Source organism: Ambystoma mexicanum, chromosome 14 (genome assembly GCF_040938575.1).
Source record: "Ambystoma mexicanum isolate Mex_15411 chromosome 14, UKY_AmexF1_1, whole genome shotgun sequence".
Taxonomy (NCBI): domain Eukaryota; kingdom Metazoa; phylum Chordata; class Amphibia; order Caudata; family Ambystomatidae; genus Ambystoma; species Ambystoma mexicanum.
In genome coordinates this window covers 422,870,210-422,892,981 of record NC_090940.1, presented here as the reverse complement: position 1 = coordinate 422,892,981, position 22,772 = coordinate 422,870,210, and the positions used below count along the sequence as shown (strand labels likewise).

At 44.8% G+C, this 22,772-nt stretch overlaps 1 protein-coding gene across 5 annotated transcripts in view; it reads left to right on the top strand.

The window, feature by feature from the left end:
• Positions 1-22,772, top strand: part of DLGAP5 (DLG associated protein 5) — an 827,616-nt gene that overhangs the window by 449,900 nt on the left and 354,944 nt on the right. For all 5 annotated transcript variants that reach the window (XM_069637597.1, XM_069637599.1, XM_069637595.1 and 2 more), the window contains exon 12: positions 11,203-11,363. In XM_069637597.1, coding sequence (XP_069493698.1) covers positions 11,203-11,363 — 161 coding nt within the window. The remainder of the gene's footprint in view (positions 1-11,202; positions 11,364-22,772) is intronic.

Sequence of the window (22,772 nt, the reverse complement as noted above, 5' to 3'; positions counted from 1 at the left end):
CAAGCTCTGCACCAGCTGTGCCTTGTGAAATGTTTTCAGACAACAAGCATTCCCAGTGCCTATATTGTCTACACCTGACGCACAAGGAAGATTGTGAGATCTGCTGTCGCTTCTCCAAGCGCATGGAGGACCGGCATGTCCCGCTGGCGACGAGGCCCAAGGCCTCTACCCCGGGTGGTCCACAGGGGTATGCCTCATCCACACCCAGCCAACCAGAGCGAGCTTCTAAGTCCTTTGAGGGTGCTCCATCTGTGGGGGCCTAAGACAAGGCCAAGCACAGAGTCCGCCTCTGCTGGGGTCGCTGTGCAAGGAGGTCCTATGATGATCAGGGCGCGTTCATAGTCTCCATCAGCCTCAATCTCCAGCTGTCGCTCCAACTCTTTGTCGATGAGAAAGTCAGCTACCCCGGGGAAGCTGTGAGGGGAAATCGGAGAAGGCCAAGCAGGACAAGGTCAGTCCTGCCAGCTAAGGTGATCCACACCAAGATGTCCTATCGAGATGGTTGCTGCTGCCCTCTCGCAGGTGAAGGGGGCTGACCAGTCCAGGGTATCCCGGTGGCAGCCAGGGTGGCGCTCCCTCCCAGGTGGTAGGCTTCGGCCAGACCAGTGGAGAAGGGGATGCCAGACCTCAGCCAGAGGCCGACCCCTCAGGACCCAAAGAAGGGGGTGGCGTGGAAGAGCTATAGGGCACAGATATTTCTTTGTCAGAGGAAGACGTTGTTTCTGTCCACACCATCCCGGCGTTGGTGGTGACAAAGACTAACTAGGGGAAAACATGCGCTGGGCCCTGGCACCGTCCCCTGGCACCCCCAAGATATCAAGATATCTGTTGCAGGATATTCTCTCGACCCTCCACACACTGGTGTTGGAGATTCATAAGAGGTTGCAGACGGTATCACCAGCAACCCCACTGGCAACGACCCCGTTGACACTGAGGCCACCGCTGCCGAAGAGGAGGCACCCTATGCCTCCACTCCAACAGTCACTGCCCCCCTTCCTTCGTGACACTGGGATGGACACAGCTACGACTGACGGTGGGTGCTCTGCCGGACGAAGTGGGATCCTTCCACTCCATGATCGCCCGTGCATCGCAACTTTTCCAGCTCACCCCAGAAGAGCAGAAAAGAAGGCTTCCTGTACCAACGGCAGGAGGCGAAGAGGAAGACAATTCTGTCAGTACCGCTCCTGGAGGATGTCTGGGATGAGGGGTGCTTCTGAAGAACCCCTCCTCGTCCCTGGCGAAGAGGGACCTGCTTGAGAAAAAGTATAGAGTACCAGAGTCTTTGCTCAATTGTTGGCGGTCGCAGCTGTCTTCAGTCGCAGCAATCGCCAGACTTGGTGGTCCTGGCCGCGGCAAGGAAGAAGTCAGCCAACCAATCGTCAACCTCTGTTCCCCCGACGGCGAAGGGAAGAAATTGGACGCCTTGGCACAAAGTCATTTATTTGGCGGCAAGGACAGTCAAGGTGGCCAACACCTTAGCGATTCTGGCCAGGTATGACCGGGAACTATGGTACAAGATGGCTCTGATCATGGATTTCCTCCCCGAGGACAAGCGGGTAGAGGCAATGGAGATCCTCCATGAGGGGGAAGTGGCGTGTGACCACGCCATCACCGTGGCCCTGGACATTGTGGACATGGGGTTCCACCAGATGGGAAGCAGGGTTTGCCTCTGTCGTGGGTGGCTGAAGGCCACCAACTTCAGACAAGAGGTCCAGACGAGGGTCCTGGACATGCCGTTTGGAGAACCTTTTCGACAAGGCAGTAGACTAATTTCTTCAGGCCATCAAAGCTGACAGACGGCCTGTGGCCTGGGCACGCTTCAGCAGCACCATCCTTCCTTTCGTCCCTTAGGAGGGAAGTCGGAGAGGTCTTTGAGTTTTGGCAGTGGATTGTCTTCTTACCACCAACTCTCCTGTTCCATGACCCATTAAGCCTACAGGGGTTGTTCCAAGGCCTTCGGAGGTGGCCACCGCCGTCAAGGCTCCCAAGGCGGCGCACCGGCCTCCAAGCATGGCTGAACCAGCATGGCATGGGGGCCCCCACCCATGCACCTCGGTGGGAGGCCGGCTGGCGTACCTTGTCAGCGTGTGGGGAAAACGGCTCCACTGATCGATGGGTGCTGGACACTCTCGCCCACGGACGTGTCCGCGAATACCACCGGTGGCCTGGCAGGAACAACACATCCCTCAGCTGCTGCTGGAGGTTCGGGCCATGTTAAGAAAAGTTATGTTATGTTAATGGTATTTATTGAGTGCATGTACGCCCGGAGGCATCTTGGTGCTGCTTGGTTGTAAAGCGAATCCTGGTATTTTGGGAATACTGCGCAACTTGCTCGGACCGCGTGCAAGCCCTACACTGATGAGTGGATAGGTACAGGTATCTCCGGGCGGGGGGTGGGGGGGTATTGCTATAAAGCAAATCCTGTTATTTTGGGAATTCGGCGTGACCGGCGTGCGGGTCCCCGACCCTAACGCAAGGAAAAGAAAGGTGATTCTCTTGGTCAGTGTTAGGTGGAGCACCGATCCAAGGAGAGGTGCCCCTGCGCAAAAAGCACTGCAAGAGTTCTCTCCTGGAGCAGATTTTCTACAACCTTTGTCAAGGAGGAACCACCGTTACAGATGCACCTCAAAAGTGGCAGCACTGGTTCCCTTTTTAGAGCCAATACTCCACACCAGAAGAATGGGAGTGTTTCCACTTGAAGATGCTAGACCTCTTGCCAAGGCCCCGGAGATGCCTTTGGCTCTATTGGGACCGCCACATTGCTTCCAACCAGCAGTTTCCATAAGGGAACGCTCCCGTTACCTCCAGACTCTGGTCTGATCCCAAAGGGTGACTATGCCGCTCAGCGCTGTCTCCACCTCCTGCTTTGTTGTCCGTGCCGGAGCACCTCTAGAGTGCCTCTTCCTCTGAGACTTTGTCCAAAGTTGTCAGGTTTTCGATAAGGAAGACCACCTGGTTCCCTCTGGCATGGAACCTGTGTGTTCTAGGGAGGAGATCTTTTCTGGAAGAATTTTATGGGGAGGACAGAGGTTCTGGACTTGGCCCACGAGGCCAGATGCATTGACACAGCTTCTGAACTGGACACTTGTTTAGCACCAGTCCTTGAAAATCCTCCAACAGCGTTCCAGAGGCTCATAACTAAATGCACTGAACTAAATTCACTGAGGCTCTCCGGCTCACTGCCCCTTCCAGACCGAAGGTTCACCTTGAACTAAACGACGTCCTGAATGAGGGGCACAAAAAGGAAGCATTGCTGTCCTTTAATGTACCCATAGAGGCCTATGTTGGGTGTGAGGTCCGCCTCTACACCCTCTGTGCAAAGGGAAACGGGCAAAGAAATATCACCCTGCACCCTTTTATGCGTTGGTTGAAATCAACCTTATGCAACACATGTACAAAATGTATACATGCAAAAATGTAGTTCATCCAAAAACTTTTACATATGCATTGCCCCAGCCCTTTTTTTAAGACATTTTCGTATATTGCCCATTTAAAATGCAGCTCTGACAACCAGCGGTCGCAGTACCTATGCAGCACAATTGTTTCAGCATTTCTTTCCATATATAGAATGCACCTGCCGTTATCACCTTAGCACTATCCCCATACGTTTTACCCCACCATTGATCGGAATATAGAAAATTGTCCTGATTGCTCTTCAGTGCATAACCTTCGTAATAGTATTTTATAAGCTTGGGGCACCTGGTGAGTACGCCTCGTTTCTATTGACCACTTGCACATCCTGCATAGCCTATCTGTAGTTGCTAGCCCTCTACCTACCCAGATGTTCCTTAGTGGGTTGGATATTGAATCGCAGGTATGTAATGAAGCGCCTCAGATTAATGTTAATAGGATTTAGCCTGTATGAGCAAGGGAGATTAGGAGTAAAACTGTTTTGCATAGATTGTGTACATCTTTTTTCAGACGCAAGCTGGACAAACTCTTGTTGACCTCCCATATTGCAGTTTATTTTTGTTTTAGGCGAGTCCAGGCTTGTGGATCATAAAATAATTAATCCCAAGGTATAGCATTCGCCCTATGGTGCTCCTCAACCATGCCCCAGTCTTACCATAAAGTTGGCTTTCTCAGACGGGTGCCCTTTAGTAATCGGGGAGAGGTTGTCCGCCCCAGGTTGCCAATAGTAACCGATAGTTTGCATCTGGTGATCAGCCATAGAGATCTGAGCGCAAAAAAAACTCCACTCAGTACCTCCACCGGCACGCCCTGATGTACTCCTAAAATGGATCTCAAAATGTTGCCTTCGATCCAAGAGGGCCACCAAGGGTTCTGTTCCTCATTCAGAAAAACGGACCCATATAATGTTCCCTGGAAGGTCGAGGTACAATATGCCGTGATCATCCCTTTCTTGGTGTAGACCTTGTTTAGCAACAGCCATTTGCTCATAATCTTTGGGCAAAAGAAATAGTGATAACACTTCCCACTAGAGCTAGCTTTTATATCCAGACGGACAACTCGATAAGCATGCCGGCCAACATGCATGCCTTCTCAGTCGGGGCCAAGGCAACGGCCATCGCATTCCAGCACCATGTCCCTTGGCAAGTCATAGGCAGGGCGGCCACTTGGGCCTCTGTCGGCTTTCTGCAAGCATTACTGTTTGGATGCCGGCTCTAGATCTGATGCGGCTTTCGGACAGGCGGTTCTCAGGAACCTATTTGCTTAAGGAAGGTCTCCTCTCCATCCTGTCCCCTGGAGGAAAGGGGACAGGACGTAAGAGTAATTCAAAGTTACTCTCCGTAGTGACTAACATACTTAATCCATAGTCCCCTTTCCTCCATACGACCCACCAACCTCCCCCCCAAATAATACTGGTCATTAGGCAATGTTAAATCTATTGTCTGATTCAATGGGGACTGAGGTGTGGCACCGGAGGGGGGAGTCGGGGCAGCGCATGCTCCCTGGGCCACACCCCCACCCCTCCTAAATTTAAAGGGGAAGGTTTTTTCATGGTGAAAAAGGTTTCGGCTCCCTTCCCTTGGTAGGGACACCCATACAGTATGGAGGAAAGGGGACTATGGACTAAGAGTACGTGAGTAACTTATAATTACTGACAACCCTGGCCCCAACTGACTATTCACGGATATGTGCCTAGAGCAGTGGTATTCAAACTGTGGGTCGCGACCTCCTAGGGGTTCGCGGGTGCATCCCAGGGGGGCCCTGAGAGCTCAGCATGAAAAAAGATTTTTTTTTTTTTTTTAGATTGGAAGAAATGGGCAGGGGTGGCCCACATGGGCGGGCTGAAGCATGAAACTGTCTCAGGCAACAATGAAAAAGTGGCCCACAGTTGTAAATGGATATTCATTCCTTTAGTCACAGACTGGGCCTCATTACTACTATGGCGGACCAGTAACAACGGTGCTGGTAAGCTACCGGCACCGTTGCTACCGTTCCGCCATAGTAAGAGTTGTGCTCGTGGGTGCTTGACAGCCCCCGCCAGGTCTGACCTCAGCTCGTCGGATGCACCAGCACCGTTATTAACGGTGCCGGTGCATCCGAGCTCCCCCTTCCCATTTGAGCCATATGGGGCTCAAATGGGAATGGGGATCTACCGGCACCTTCGAAAGGGCAATTATCATGTCCGCCTAACTCGGCATGACCTAGTAATTGCCCATTCGCGGGTGCCAGACCCGGATGCAACTCCAGTGGCAGCCGTGCCGGTTTTACCGGCACAGCTACCGCCAGAGTAGTTATGAAGCCCACTGTTTCAATAGTACCCAAAGGGGTGCTTTGTGTTAAAATGTAAGTAAATTGTGATATATTCAGCAACAATGGTCAACATTACTAACTGCATAGTGGCCCCTCACCCATTATGGAGGAGCTAATGAGCCAGCCCAGTGAAACAGTGAGCACTCCCTCAGCTGCTTTATCCAGCTAATGGAGTGCTCCTGGGCTGGCTGAACTGTCAAAGGGAAACACTGTTTCCCTTTGACAATTCAGTTTAGTTCCCCAGCCGCACATGCTCACTGAGCCATGCAAGTGCTGGGGCGTTTTGCTTCGCCAGCATTGCATAGCTCATTGGAAATGCTGGCTGGGGCACTGCATGTCTGTATGTCCGAGGGGGAGCTCCTGCGCCTCCTCGCACATACGGACAGAGCAGCTGGAGCAGCACCCACACACAGGCCAATGCAGAAGGTACGTTTATGTTCATTGTTTTTATTTAAACATGTGTATGGATGCGTTATGAGTGAGTGTATGGTGATGGATGCTCATGTGAATGATAGTGATTGCTGTATGAATGTGCAGCGCTTTGCATATACACATAATCATGTTCATTGTGTTAGGACCAGTGGGGCCCAGGGGACAGGGATGGTATCTTTTTACCGGACATCTATCATTCAAAACCCTCTGCCTTGTCCACAAGGCTTTCTGGGGCCTCGGTCCAAAATACCTTCAGCTATTCCTCCGCAAATACCTCCCCTCTCGAGCTCTTCACTCCTCTACCTCCAACTCCCTCAGGGTCAGTCGTTTATCAAAGAAACGAGCTGGGGGTAGATCTCCGTCTTCGGCTGGGGCCTCCCACTGGAACAGCGCCCTGCCACTCTAAAACTTGAGGAGAACCATCTTTCTTCCTGCACTTATCAGACCTACCCTGTCTGCTGCCTTAAACGTAGCACTTGCAAATTGCTGGCTGCACTACCACTGTTTGTTGCCTTTATTATTTATTTATTGTTATTTATCTGTTTCTCCTCTGCTTCGCACTTTCCACTTCTCCCCCCTTCCATGCACTTTTCCCCTCACACTTGCGCGTTCTCAATGTCACTGGGCCTAGTAAGATCGCTGTTTTATTCTCCTCTGTTCCCCTCCCTTGCCTTGTCACGCTCTGAAACACTTGTGTACGAGCGCGATAGAAATAAAATATCAATGCCTGCCCCCTGGACTCCCAGCAACAATTGCAAACTGTTTGGCTATTTACCCATTTTTTGTTAAAAGTATGCTCTACAATGCAACATTTTAACCTATTATTTAAAAAAAAATTCACAGGGGGAAACCCCCCCGAACCTCCCCTTAATGCCCCTCCACTTAAAAAAGATTCACCAGCCGCCACTGGCCCTCAGACTGTGTTGGGAACGGGATGGGGGAACCGAGGGACTATGGTGGGAGCACAATGGGCGGGAACCATGGGATAGTGATGGGAGCAGAGTGGGGAGAGCCCTGGGTGTGTGATGGGGTGGGGAGAGACCAGCGACTGGGTAGGAGTGGGATGAGGGAGCCCAGCGACTTTGATGGGAGCAGGTGACGGCGCGCAATATATACTGTCCATTTGGCATTTCTGGGGGGTCCCGACCTGCCCAAATTTTGCTCAGGGGGGCCCTGGCCAAAAAAGTTTGAAGACCACTGGCCTAGAGAGCTGGGACACTTGCATCCAAGACTGTACAGTGAGTGACCTGTGGTCCCTTCCGGAGTGCCAGGAGCACTTCAATTTGCTGTATCTGAAGGTGATAAGACTGTTATACATACATGCCTCAAGTAGGGTTGTGTGGGCTCCTTGCCTCTGTGCAAAGAAGCTGTGGTTGTGGGCTCTGGAGAGTAGCGTGTCTGACCTCTGCTCATCTGGCCAGCAAGAACGCGCTAGTAGACTCCCTGAACAGGCAGTCAAACCTCATTAGTTAAAGCTCTGCCAGGAATTTATGGAGATTTTCTCCCGCTGAAGAACTGTGTGGATCACTTGGCTTCCACAGTGAACAGGAAGTGCAAGGGTTTCTGCTCCAGGGAATTTCCTCGGAAGGGAGATTTGGGCGAAGCCTTGACTGGCTATAAATGTTCTTGCTGATCCTGATGTCTCAGAAGGATATGCCCGTTTGGATCCATAATTTTCTTGATTGCTCCGGATTAGGATCAAAGAACATGGTACCTGGAATTACAGAACTTGGCCATCTGCCCTCCCTGGCACCTATCGGAGACCAAACCTTCTCATTCGGAAGGACGGTCCTGCACAGCCGGAAGCTGAATGCATGATTGCTGAAAGGTTGAGGTATAAAGAGTATTTATCTGGGTACATCGTCGACGGACTAATCTCTGCTGGAAATCTGCCACCAAATCAACCTATACTTGCGGTGGTGTACGTTTTTGACTGTGTGTCAGAGGAAGGATCTGGATCCTTTTTTCTACTCCACGTCCATTGTCCTGCCTTTCCTTGTCCAAGACAGGCCTGCAGATGGCACAGTGAAGGGGGACCTTGCTGCAGTTTGTTTTCATGAGGGCGCGAGAACAGGGCTACTTTATCAAGATCCTGACAGTCTTGCAATTTCTGCAGGGTCTTTGTAATCAGTTTCCCCATGCCAGTTCGTTCCAGCATGGGCTTTCATAACTTTTCTTATGAGGGCTCTGGTTTTCGCCCCTTCGATCTTGTATTCGATTGCTTACCCTGAAGTTGATTTTCTTGGTCCCTATCGCTTCCGCTAGATGGGTGAGTGATCGCCACACGTTGTCAGTTAAACCTTGCTACTTAGATTTTTCCAAGGAGAAGGTTATGAGTGATGCCAGCCTCTCTCTAGAAACTGGTCTCGGACTTTCAGCACCGTTTTTTCCACCCTCTGCCTCGCCCTTCAGACACAGAACTAGCCCATTGGCTGGACCTCTTTGCAGGACCTCGGCTACTACATCTCCCGGGCGAGCAAGAGGTCAGGAATCATGACTAGCTTTTAGTTGGTTATGCTCGTACATGTGCTGGCAGACCTGTGAAGAAACGTACCCTGACAAGGTGGAAAATTCTCTGCATCTCAGTATAGTGTTATCTGGCTGGCAGGGAGGAGATTAACTGTCTTTGGGCACACGTCACTGCTAGTCCGCCACCTCTGCTTTTCAGTGTGGAGTCCTGTTTCTGGACATTTGTCAAAAGGCTACGTGGCCTTCTTGGCACATGTTCGCTAAACATTACTGTTTGGATTTGGTCTGGTCAGGATGCTTATTTTGGCAGAGCTGTCCTTGAGTTTTCTGATTCGGGTGGGGTCTGTTCTCTCCTCCCTCATCTAGGGCTACATACTGCTTTGGGAGTCTAATCAAAGTTGACGAATCCGTGGGAAGAAAGCATCTATTAGATGCACAAATTGAATGCCTCTCCGTAATGTTATTTGTAATGGATGTTGCTTCCGCAGATTCCTAATCGCCTTGCCTGCCCCGCTCGGTGGAAAGCTAGTACATCTTGGTTCTGCGGTCCGTCAGCAGCAGAATACTAGTTGGGGGTCGGGGGTTGGGTGGGGAAATAATTTTAGTGCTGACGCCTAATTAGTGTTTTATTTCTTTCTAATTGGTTTTCTCATTGTACCATTGCACCCACCCCCTTATCTCCTAAAGTATAAGCCTTCCTGCTCTACAACCGTTTGTCATTTGACTTGTTGAATCTTTAAGCTCCTGCATAGCTTGCTGAATGCTTGGATCTGATTCAACCAGACTGTGGTTCGTTCGTCCGACTTCCTTGATTTGGAACAGTTCTGGCTGAAAATCTTTATTCTTGTTCATAGCTTTGAGTCTAGAGGAGCACTGTAAGTAAGCAATTTGAATTCTGACTTGTTAAGTCCTAGTTGGTCCTCTGCTGATGACCAAACACTGGAAATTCATTCCCAGATGGTATTTGCACTAGTAAAGTGCGGCTTTGTGTGTGAGGGCTGGCTTGTTTTTTTTCCCCACCAATAGGGCAATGATCCTGCCTCCCTACCAAGAAAAGCTCAAGAGTATATACTGTGGTAGTCCAGTCAAGGGGGAGCTAGTGTAAATGAATCGGAGTCCCTTCCCAAAGGCTGTGCAGAGGTATCCTGCACATGGAGTGCCCAAGAAAACAAAAATACCAAGCCGCCCCATTAGTTTGCCAAAAGGAGGTTTAAATAGTAGATTGCTGAGATTGTATGGCCATTGGTTTGCCTAATCTCCTGTTGCAAGGGACCCGCACACCATGTATAAATAGCAAGCATCTTGGTCGCAACATCTCATGCAATGGCAAATGCACAAGACACACCTTCTCTAGTGCAAACTCCTTTGCATAACCCAGTGGACTAAGCTGTGGTGCAGGCCTGCCACTAAATCCCTGCTTGTGCAGTGGTAATCGCCACACTATACCTGGGAGCAAACTTTAGGGCGTACATCGATGGCACCTACATCCAGACCCAGGAAACCAGGCAGTTTCTCCTGAACTGTCCAGTCATAGCAGCACAATTTCCAACCAGCCTACAATTCAGATGCTGTGTAGTTGCTCAATTGTTGATGAGCACAGTGCGGACTGTGCAGGCTACTGTACCACTTGCGCTAAGAAGGCCCTAGACCAAAGCCGCAATTGCCGCATAATGCCACTGTAGTCTCTTCCTCGACTCCAGTGCTTAGGCCCTCCAAGACTCCTAAATATTGGAGGAAGATGGATTAGAAATTAGTTCTTCTCATCCAAAAGAGTGAAAGTCCCCAATGAGCTGGGAGCTTCAGTAAAGTGTGGCTATCTTGGCTGGGCTCAGCAGCCCCATTCTACATCCCCTCCCCCACACACATCTGAACCATTTTCTTTTCATTAATATCCATGAGCCATTCTATGATGGTTGCATATTTGTAGTCCCAGGAGTATCTTCATATCTTCATTGAAATGGAAACAAACCTTCCACCTCCCCTGTACATTGTGTCACATAAATGTCTGCAACTGTAGGGATAGTGGATGATGGGAGGCAAGAATTTCTGGCAGCCTTAACGACATGTTTTTCCTAATGTAACGTTGCCTCCATCTATCTAAAGTTTCCTATGTAGGAGTCTGTGATTGGAAATGGTTTTCTGAAGTAACGGGTAGCCACATTATACATGTAACTTCCTTCATTCTTGATCTCCAGGCCCTATGTTCCTTTTCTGTGACCAAATGTTAGACCTGTAGGTATTGGACATTCTGCCCTAAATAATTCTTCCTATTCTGAGGGGTCGAGGTTGCATTTTATTTTTTTTATATAATTTCATTTTTCCCTGATTATTTTGACCTGCTTGCCATGGGTTTACCTCTGATTGTGCTGTTAATTGAAATTGACAAGTATTGATCTTGTGCTTCTCTATTACATTGGCTTCTTCTCCTGTTTGTGACATAGCTGTTTCACTGATTCCAAGCCACTGAAATAATGCAATGTGCAAGATATCACATTTTTCCTATTGTAAGAATTGTTTAAGCTAGCCCTTGTGTTGTGTATATACAGCTGTTAAAATGTGACCATTTCCATTCTCCTACAGCAAGCGCTCTTATTCGCACAACCGTAGGCCAAACTAGACTTTTAATGTCTGAACGCTTTAAACAGTTTGAAGGCTTAGTGGATGATTGTGAATTAAAACGTGGCGAGAAGGAAACTACTTGCACTGATCTTGACGGATTTTGGGATATGGTCTGTTTTCAGGTATGTATTTGTAGCCTTACACTGGTTTATCATAACTTTTTTTTGTTGTAAAAACCTATATTTGCTTTTAGCTAGCTCATGTAAAGTGTGGGTGTGATTTGTTAAACTTTGTTGTGCTTGAGGAATTGAGCAGTATTGCAAGAGTCTTATGTGAATTATTCCATATAATTATGACATTTCTCTTGAGTTTTTTTATAGTTGCAACTAGATTTTTAAAACTAATTAAAAACAATCTTCAAAGAAAGCCATTCATGTACCTTGTGACATCCATACCCCAGTGGGAGCTGGTTCCTTTCAGGCACTCAAAGGACAGGGAGTGAACAACTCGTCCCCACTTCCTGCCTGCCCAGACACACTGGAGCATCAGTGGTTACACCCAAGAGTTCCTGCCAAAGGCAAAACGCACACACCTCCCCCTCCCAGAATAGTAGCAGGGCTAACAAAGTACCACGCTAGAAATGTAAAAAAAAAAGGTGCCACCAAGTTAGGACATGCACAACCGAAACTGAATACAGTCAGAGGTAAAAACAAAACACAATTGGGAGAACACGTTCACTGCCACCAGTCAAAACTATTGGGTTGTCTGTGACTAAAATCACAGGAGCTGAGAGAAGGGGGGGAACGAAGTAGCCCCATGGCACACCACATGAAGTGGTGTGTGCTATACTCTCAAAATACATTTTTAGGAGAGATACAAAGTATCCTTAACACTAGTAAGGATAAAGAGAATCTCCATGGAGAACCCAAAGCTTTAAAACGGATATGGAGGAATGTATACTCCATAGAAAAGGTAGTTCCAAAAGGTTGAGCCCATAAGAATGAAAGAATGAGTGGGGAAAAAGGCTCCACTCATTCAGGATATAAAGGAAAGGTTCCAGAAGTCCAGCAGAAAGTGCTGAGGGTCTCACTAGGCGAGGGGTAGAAGCATACAAATGATAAATCTCCCAAACACTATTTTAGCCAGGGTAAAAAAAAAATGATAAAGGAAACCTGGCACACCCCTCCTAGTGATTTGAATTTCAAGAACAATGCGGCAATGATTGTCCCACTTGATGTAGTTCTAAAAAAAAAAGCACTAGGTGAGGATGAGGAAAATGGTGCCGATTTTGAGATCTTTTCGATCTGCGGCCCATGATGTACTGTCTGGAGAATGTGGTGACTCTGAAAGGTCTTTATAAATAAAAATAGTATTGGTGGATCAATGGGTCTGGCGAATTTGGATACCTGATCCTGTAACTACCTTGGATAAATTGATCTCTCTAACCAGCTCTTTGATCAATCCACGTTTTAGAAAACCACCTCAAACATGAATAAGGGAGATCTGTGTATATTTGCAAAATGCTGTAGGAATAAAAGGTTATCTTGGGGGGGGGGGGGGGGTTTAAGTTGGAAAGATTATCTGTGGATGTGAAGGTTGTTCTTAGAATTCCTCAGCGGAAAGATGGTCCTAGTGAAAGCCGTACTATGTCAGAATTAATGGGGGGGGGGGTAATCCTAGATTAGACCTTGATGAAATCATTGAATTTGTTTGTGTCCTCATTGGCAGACCATTTATCTGCCGTGAAATTCTCGCAGCACTACCTGAAGAGCTTAGTTTCTATTGGAAAAGCATAAGTCTATGTGAATTCCATTCTATTAAAACTAATTCTAGGGCCAATAAGGAACATGTTGATCAAAATAAGTCTAAAGTTTACTTGCATCTGAAGAGCGTTCAAAACCGAATTGGATCTTTGGTGCCATTGTCGGTAAGAAATATCACAATGATAAAGCGCCTATACTGAGACTGAGGATAAAGTTGTAAACCAATAGAGGATCAGTGACAATCCATCTAATACTAGATAGAATGACATGGCACGCATTGAAAGTGAGCTACAAGTGTGCTGTTGAGCTGCTGGGAGCACTGTGCTGTGAATGCGGTTTCCTATCCTAGGCTCTATCTCCAAGCGTATATGCACAAGAGGAAGCACTGCTGTTAACAACGAAGCGAAACGCTGTTGTCTGACTTTTTCGTGGACTACATTTACTACAGTAATTGACTTTAATTACGTTTGCTTCACGTACTGTGTAGCTGGGCTGTATTGGGCTCTAAGTAGTGGGCTGGGCTGGGCTTCTCCCAATCTCTTGGTTTGTATACGTACGCCCATCACTCACTCCAGCCCTTTTTTCCTTCATAGATCCTTTTCGGGACTCAACCACAACCTTAAAGGCACTAGGAAGTGTAATTTTACACCGAATGCAGCACATTCAGCGCAAGCTACAACTGTGCTGTTTGGCTGAGAGAGTGAGCAGGGGTTCCCATCTATACTTTATTTGAGACCAAATTGTGAATCCTTTAAGCAGTCAAAGTACAGTTTTTTGAACATCGAACTATCTAATTCGTGCTAATTGTTTATTGCTTCGTTACTACTCTGCTGCATGGCTAGTGGATAATGCAGCGGTCGCTGAATTGATGCAGCCCTGCTTGGTTTAACAAGTATTACCATTGATGCAATGGTTTGCTCAGGGCGCACCTCTTGTGTAGATCCCATCCTATTGGAGGCTTCTATGCTTAAAATAAAATATCCACTCTCGGTGCCCGCAGTCCATATTGCGAAGGTGCATCTTCCCACGTGTAGGGACCGTGTTGGGTCCAATCTTGGTACGACATCGGATCCTGGTTCCCCGCCGCAGGAAGATGACTTGCACATAGAGAGATGGAATCAACGTGAGGATAACAAATCACGCTCAAAATCACTAACTGCAATTTCTAATTTGAATTGGTAATTTAAATCCGGGCTGGAAACCATGGCGGACCTGAATACATGTTCGCCGCTCCATAGGAATCCTAACTCCCTTAGTTACTAGGGCCCTTGAGAAGGAGCCATATCCAACCGTGCCCTTTGGCGCCAACCCCTCTTTAAATCACTTGCAACTTTGACCTCAAGGTAAACCTAATTGTCTCAGTAATGCTGACATCAATATGGAAAGTATCCCTGAACAATTTCTTTATTCACATGAATTAAGTCAGCCTCTGATCAATTACAGCTTACAAGAATCCCTTTCAAGGGCGTATTCCATTGCTAATCCTGAAGGGAGCGGTCCTCATACTTTTCCAGTGATGATTAAGATTCTGGATCTACTAGATAAGGGACATTGTCACACTTGGAACTAAGAGAAATCAAGGTTCTATGAGGCAATTCTCTTCAAGAATTGAAGGATTTATACTAGCATGGGGGTCATTTATGATCCCTAAACATGGGCCCTCTGTTACCTAATTCCCCTTCTATGTCGTGTACTTCTGAAAAAAGTATGCAGTTTCCTCCTGATGCTCATTTACCCACTACTGGAACATCCATACCCACTCTTGATTCTGAATCTAATGCTAAAGAGGCTAAAACTTGCTCATGCTGTATTAATGTGGAGCTAAAGGCCTTGAGGGCTACTATTGATGAACTAAAATATAACATTCCACTGGTTAATAATAAAGCAAATATCTCCTCCCAAGAACCAGAGCATCCTAATAGTCCATCCGCGCTCCTAAATGTAATGGAGTAGATAGAAAAAGACCAGAGTTTATGTGCGGTTACTCGGGGGAGTGGTGGCTTTGTCATGTCGCACAAAAAAATTCACTTACGTGCTATTAAACATACGGCTAAAAGACCAAGCACTGCTCTGGTCTAAAAAGAAACGAAACAATGTGAATAGGGTCTTGGTCTATAACCCTGAACATTCAAAAGAGTCCTATATGGCAAATCAATTTTAATCGACGAAGACAAAAAAGATGTGGCCCAACTATCAATCGAGAGCCAAGCAGTATTACTGCCAGCAGTTATGAGCCAGGCCGTAGTACTGCTACCAAATATGAAACAAATGGACCTCCCATCATTAATGGTACTCTCAAAATAATTCCTCTTGCCTCTAAAGTCCAGGCATATGTGCCGCTTAATACTCCCACTAGTAAAGGGCTTAAAGTCTTGCTTAACCCTATAAAGGAAATACATGTCGTACCTACAAGTGTGAAATTGCAAAGAAATCTAAATGCCTACTTTCCAGCTTATCAGAGAAGTTGCACCACAGCTGCCTTGACATCTTCTAATAAGATATTGTCTAACACACCCATTCTGACTGCAATACCACAAACACAAGGGGAAATCCTATTGTGAAGCATGCCTAGTTACCCAACCCATTTGCGATTCTGTTTCCTCTAACAATGAGAGCTTTATTATAGTCAACGGGGCCAGTAAAGTACAGATCTTATCGCAAGATGTCAAGCCAGGAAACCTGGCTGATTCAAATGGACATCAAGGGTTACCTATGCCCACCTCCCCAACCATTGGAGATGTCAATGAATTCCATTTACATGGGGCAGAAGTATTCAGATTGCAGTAATAACTTACCGAATCCTATTAATACTGACCATTGTGCCCACATTTTGGGAACTTTGAGAAAGGCTCTAGAGGAGGGACCGATTTCCTCTGAAACTGTAATTCACAAACTTGCAGCAAAATCCTGTGCTCACGTCCCTTTACCATCTTTGGTGGACCCTATTCCTCCAAAAGCAGATTTGAATACTTTCACTGTACTGAACAATGCTACCACCACAGAATGTCTGATATCTGGCACTGTAACAAATTCGCAACTGACTTTAAAAGAAGCTCTTACCAGTCGCGAAGACACTGCCAAACTTCTTGGGAAGACTCGTATTAATCCCTAATTTTTCCTTGCCGTATTATCTCGTATTCCACAATTGAGGGATCTTACTTGCACAGAGCTCACAAGGATATCATTGGCAAGACTTAACAATCATAGAATGATATGCGATCTTCCATCTGAATCAATCCTGAAATGTATCTGGTCATGTAGGGCTGAGATAAAAGAACAAGGTCTCTCCTTATTCACTTTTGGGAACGAAAACCGTGCACAGGAATTTATATTTTATCTAAAACCAACCGAAGTTGCTAATGTGGATGATCTGTCAGAACGTAAATCTAACTTTAATGATCCGAATCATTCACTTGTTCAACTGTTGAAACTGGCCGGGAATTATAAAGATATGATATGGCTGGAACCAATGCTAAGATTGATCTTGGTTTCCAAAACTGAAGTGCCAGCACCCTAGCCATGCGTAGGACGGGAGCCAAGTATCATTTCATGGAATTTTTGTGGATTCCCCAACTTCCAGAATTGGTACGGTACCCTAACTACGTGTCACCATCCCTGCATTATGTTACAGGAAACCATTAAAAAGGATTTGATTCTCACAGAAGATAGAACATATTGCTTGCTTGGGCGTATTGTAGAATTTGCAGAATAAAAAATCTAAACCTCTTCTGCTAATAAACCTATATTGGAATTCTGTGGCTACTCCAATTGAAATTATGCTCAATGAAATGGATAACTGTCTAGAAAACCTTTTTCTCCAAAAGGGTGCTTGTGAAATTATAATTGGCGGGGACTTTAATTCCGTTTGTAATCCGATAACTACAGATTCCGTGGCAAGTAGTGCTTCGAGTTCTGCTAAGATGAGAGGGAGGATTTGGAAGTCATACTTATGATTGGGACATTGATAATGTTGAATGCGATGCTAAAGGACCTCCACACACCTGGAGTCTGGGTGTAAATACCTCAACGATAGACTACATATGCCTATTGCATAACATCAGTCTTTTAGCGAGCCCATGACAATCCACCCCATACTATATGGAGACCATGCCCCTCTGTCACTACGTCTCCAAATGGACTACTCAATGTTGGACAATGACTATTCATTAACCCTTCCTGAGGTACATCGTGACACAATATCCTTACGATGGAACCCTGGGATGTTTTTATATGGTCTCTCGATGATCTAAAATGGACAATTGGTAAACTGACATTTTCAAAGTCTACAGGGCCAAATGGGATACCGCCTTGTTTCTTTAAGATTGATTCCCACCCTATGGGCGAGCATTCTGAAATCGAATTTTGATTTGATTATCTCTACTAGGAATATTCCAGAGTCCTGGGTAACCTCCAATAGCATTCCTATATACAAAAAAGGTGATCCATCTTTACCTGAGAACTACGGCCTATTTCGTTAATAGATACAGAAGCTACAATCTTTGCCATCTTGCTTTTATACGAACTAGAACAGCATATCGAACATGGCTTACATTCAAAATTTTAAACCTGCTTTAGCAACGCTAGGAGTACCACTCTAAATGCCACCATCATGTCACACATACTATCTGGAGCGAACCGTAAGAATGCATGCCCAGTATATATAGCACTGATTGACATATCCGACACTATTGATACTGTTCGAAATACCTTATGGTCCAAGATGGTTATGTTGGGAATTCCACCTCAATATATCGGCTCATACAACTCCACACTGGTACATCTTTAGAATAAGGATCACAGGTGAAGGTGGGACTACTCACCCAATAAAAACGTTTCTTGGATTGAAGCAGGGTTGTAATTTTACTGCTACCCTCTCCAATCTCTATGTTGCTAATTTGGACCACTCATGGAGTGAGAACCTTTTTTCAATCAAATTTGGTGCATTACATCTGCAATGGTTAGCTTTTGCTGACTATATTATCTTTGACCCTGCGCCAGCGGGGCTACAAACTAAATTGAACTTATTTGAGGAATTTGCTAGAGCTCACAACCTCCACCGAAATCCGACCAAGACAGCTATCATGAGATTTGGTTAAAGAAGTCCAAACAATATCATTGGAAAATACTAAACACACCTATACCGTTGATAACTGACACCAGTTACCTAGGATATCATATCTCCGATAAGAATTCGATTAAGTTTTGGGCTGAACAATTAAACTTAAAGGTTAGACCTCTCCTTTTCGCAGCTAAAAAAATAACATTTGACTTGAACAAATTCTTAGACTCACTGCAAGGACGGCTCTTGAAATCTACAATGCACCTTCTATCGGCATTGCCTAATAGCATAATTAGACATGAACTCAGTCTAATTTTGCTTTCTTCAAGAAGGCAATGGAGACAACTGTCGAATTATGCTAAAATGACCCACCCCTCTACTAATTCCCTATATCAGGATCTGAAAACAAATCTTTGAACAATGTTCTCTGTCAATCTATATCAACGAGAAATGCAAGCGATTTTAGTTGTGAATTTAACACTCGCTTTGTGTTTAAGACCTGGATATGCAAAGAATAAAGGATCTGAATATGACTGGTGCAAAAGAAATAGATATAAAACATACACTGAATACGCAAGATTTACACAAAAAAAAATCCTCTATGTATCTTGCATCATTTCTGTGTAACCATACCAGAAATTCCTATGAGGTTTAAATTCAATCAATATCATACAAGGGAAAGGACTTGTTATTGGAATAAGGCTAAAGGCGATGAGACTATCCTGAGGTGTCGCTTCCAACCCTGTGAAGAACCTGTGGAAACATTGAAACACTTAGTGTTATCTTGCCCTCATTTTAAAACTAAGAGAACCAATTTGGTAATGAAATTTGTTAACATTGACTTTGAGGACTGTTTAGAAGCCATGTGCGCTAAAATGATGAATGGAAACTACCGGCCTCTGATTTTTTTTTTCCCTAATTTGGCTCTTGAAGCACATAGAAAATTAATTGCCTAATTACGCACTGTAATTATGAATTATGTGCCTGGTTAGGTTCTCTTTTCTTTTATTCTATTATGTTAATTGTTTTATATGCATGAAGATAACAATGATTGTTTTGTGTGTATAATATTTTTTATGAATATAAGTATATAAGTTTTGAAGCTTTTGTAAAGGTTCTTTTATGAATCATGGACAAATAAAAAAAAAAAGTACGGTCAGCAAGAACAAGTTGTCTCACCATGCGTTTTTATTACCCCAAGACTGGCACCTTAGTAGTAGTGATGGCCCAGATGCCTGCACTCTAAATGTTGTCTGGGAACAACTACTTAATTAAAATATCACATTGTCTAAATGTGAACATGAATAACCAACGATTATTGCCGGCAAGATGTGTGGACTGGATTGAACCACAAATAAATTCATGGCTAGGTATTGTAATCTGTCTAATCTGGCTGACAGTTCTGATTTTTAACTTTGTCATGATAGGTTGGGAGTAAAAGGTACCATTTATTTAATCAACCTTTCATATCAAAGGTTGTTAACAAGATTTTGAAGGTTGCGAGATACCACACAAGATTTACATCAAAAGAAAATCTGTGGAAATTGGTGTGCGGTGATGATTAACGAACAGTAACCAATTTCATCCAACTTCCATGTTAGGTGAAGTAGACTGACTTCAAAACCTTTTGGTTCAATTGCAGTCCAACAGATTTAAGGATGGTTTTGCAGCAGGCTCCTATTAGAAATGCTAGTGGTTTGGTATATATAGCTGCCCCTCAACCACTTTTGCAAGAATTTTATCCTATATCTAATTATAATTTGGTGGGCAAGTAGGAGTTAATGTGCTTTGAAAGTGAATTTTTATTGTGCCTTTGAACCGAACGATTGCTATTTTTGATGCATGTGAACTACTTGTACCTGATGATTGGATTTCAAACCTTGTCAATTCGAAGTTAAATGGAAAAGTACTTCAGTACTGTGCACTATAAGCATGCCAATAGAGAAGACATTTTAATTAAATATGGACACTTTACGAGTTACTAGGTTTGTTCTGACCTCTATTGCTCCATGATTAGAAGCTCATCATTGTCCATCAGTTATATAACGTTTCAAATAATTGAAACAATACACTAATATATTCCACATTAGTTTTATTTATTTTTTTCCAACAATGTATTTATTCAATCACAATCATTATTTTGTGACAGTAGTGACATATCTTAATAAATGTTTCACCTATAGTTTTGCAGTGGTCACTTATACATAGTTACCTTTAGGGATGCTGATTGTGTATTTGACATTTCAACATTTCTTCTCCCCACCCACACCCTAATTGATATGGTCTGTGTCTCATGTCCTTAAAGTGGTGTCAATGTGTCATTTCAATAGGCATAGTTTGTTGGTTCGGTTTCCTCTGGGCCAATTGGTATCCTCAATTTTGAAGTGATCTCAGTATTGCTGGTCTGTAGTATTGTGCTTCCTTCTCTCTAACAAACTCAAAGGGGTCCCATACCACCTGAAATGTCTGGTACCCGCCCTGCTTCAGGGCCCCTACTTTATCCATGATATTACGTTGCTTATTTTTACCCACCAGCATGCTATTATGGGACCATCTGGATTTTTCCACACTTGGGCTACGGTCATTTTTGCTGCCATTAACAAGTGTGTGATGAGAGTTGCATTACTACTTCTGTCCCCAATAGTTATTACTTTAGTTGAGGATGGTAACGGTCTCCCTGTGATCTTTTATATGCCCTAGAACTTCCTTCAAATACATTTTGGCCTTGGGGCAGGACCACCACATGTGGTACAGATCCTCTTTGCGTCTGCATGGCCTCCAACACGTGGGTGGGTAATGGGGGGGCGGGGGGTTCATTTTGTGCAGCCTATAGGGAGTCAAGTACCACCTGAAACATTTTGTATGCAGTTTCCCTAATGGCGGTGCATTTGGATGTCTTCTGTGCTCTCCTCCAGATTTGGGCCCATTCTTCCTCTGTGACTGGTGCTCCCAGGTCCCTCGCCCAGTTGTCCATGTATGAGAGTCTCCCCTCGGTGCCTTATCCAGCAGCCCGTACAATCTCTATCGCCCTATTTACATTACTTTCCTGGAGTCCGTTCTAACCCCATCAGGGTCCTAGTGGCCACCTTCCAAACAACCCTTTGTTATCCAATGCCTGATATGCATATATGTGCATCTTTCTTTTTCCCCTATGCCAAACCTCTATTTGCATGCCTCAAATAATAGTGGGTTGTTCCCTTGGAAAAATCTGTTTAGATGCATTGTTTGTACCTGTAGCATTATGGGTTCTTATGTAGGGACCAGACTGAAGATAGATATAGATATAGATATAGATAGATATAGATAGATAGATATTTTTATTTGTTACAGGGAAGTTATGGAAAGAAGGAAAGAGCACAAGGTTGAAACATCTATATCCATCTCTCTCCCATCCTGTGTCCTAACTGTCTCCGCTAGAACCTTGATGTAGTACAGGTTCCAGTCACCAGGCAACATTCCACTGCTTGCATCTGTGCACCAATACAAGCAACATACTACACATCCACTTTCTTTATAAACGGACACACACTAACAAATACTGAACAGGAACTCACATCAAACCACCAAACATTCATCCATAAAATTTCATTTCACTTTCACAAGTGTGGATCCATTTCATTTTATCACCAGACGCACCACATGCGCTGGATGCATACTCCTCATACTCTTCAAAGAGCTTATTATGGCCCTTTACATCCAAATCCACTCATGAGGCGCGACCTCCTTTACTACAACTGCATATGCCATTCACTAAACTCACATCACTCATATTGATATACCAAAATGTACTGTGGAGACTCGTACACTCCAAATAATCAGAGGCTTGCACTTCACATAGCTTAATACCCCACCTATTATATGCATTTAAACATTTACCAACCAAAACTTAAATATACAAATAGTGCAATGCATTTCCTTTCTTAAATGTCTCATGTAAAACGTTGTTCACTAAAAGTCCATATGAATACCTAGAAGTCCATAGGCTCACCCTGAAAATCCTCAAATTTGTTGAATATACACATCTGTAAAACATTTTTTTTCACAAACACATACTGTAAAGCAGAATTTCAGGTGTCAGTACCTCTTGTTTTCAATCATCGTCAAAATAAACACTTTTTATTTTATTTTTTAGAACACTTCTTATTGCTGCAAGGCACCGTTCGCATAACCAGTACATTGTACTGATTAACTGAAAAGACCGTTGACCCAAACATTGCTGCTGTGTTTGAGAACTTTCACCAAACAATAAAAACATAACCGTAATCACGTGCGTTTAAACACTAGTTTAGTAAATAAAACATATCTTCTCTGTAAGAGTCCATGAATTGCACGTGGAACAGTGATGCAGATAACCCAAAAGGAAAAAGGAAATATTTTCTTTCAACCACTGAATTAGTGCCATCTCCATGTAACATTACTGTTAGCTGCCTGCAGAACCACAAGGAAAACGGTACCTTTTTTTTCCGTTCCTTTTCTATGAAACACATGCTGTGGCAGCAACTCTCTTCATATTCTTACGGCAGCATACTACTATAAAAATAGTACCTCTTTGTACGTCCGTTGGAAGAATAATAAACATCCCTCTGGTGTGCATTGTACGAATGAACAAACATCCCATGCTGTTCACGGTGAAGAACAAACAGAATAAACACTTATGTGGATGCTGCTCCATACATTTAATTTCCTTGTTGCATGAGCGCTTACAGAATAAACATTTCCATTCCCATAACAGACCAAAACCCTTCCGTGTGCGTCATCACTCTGGCCAA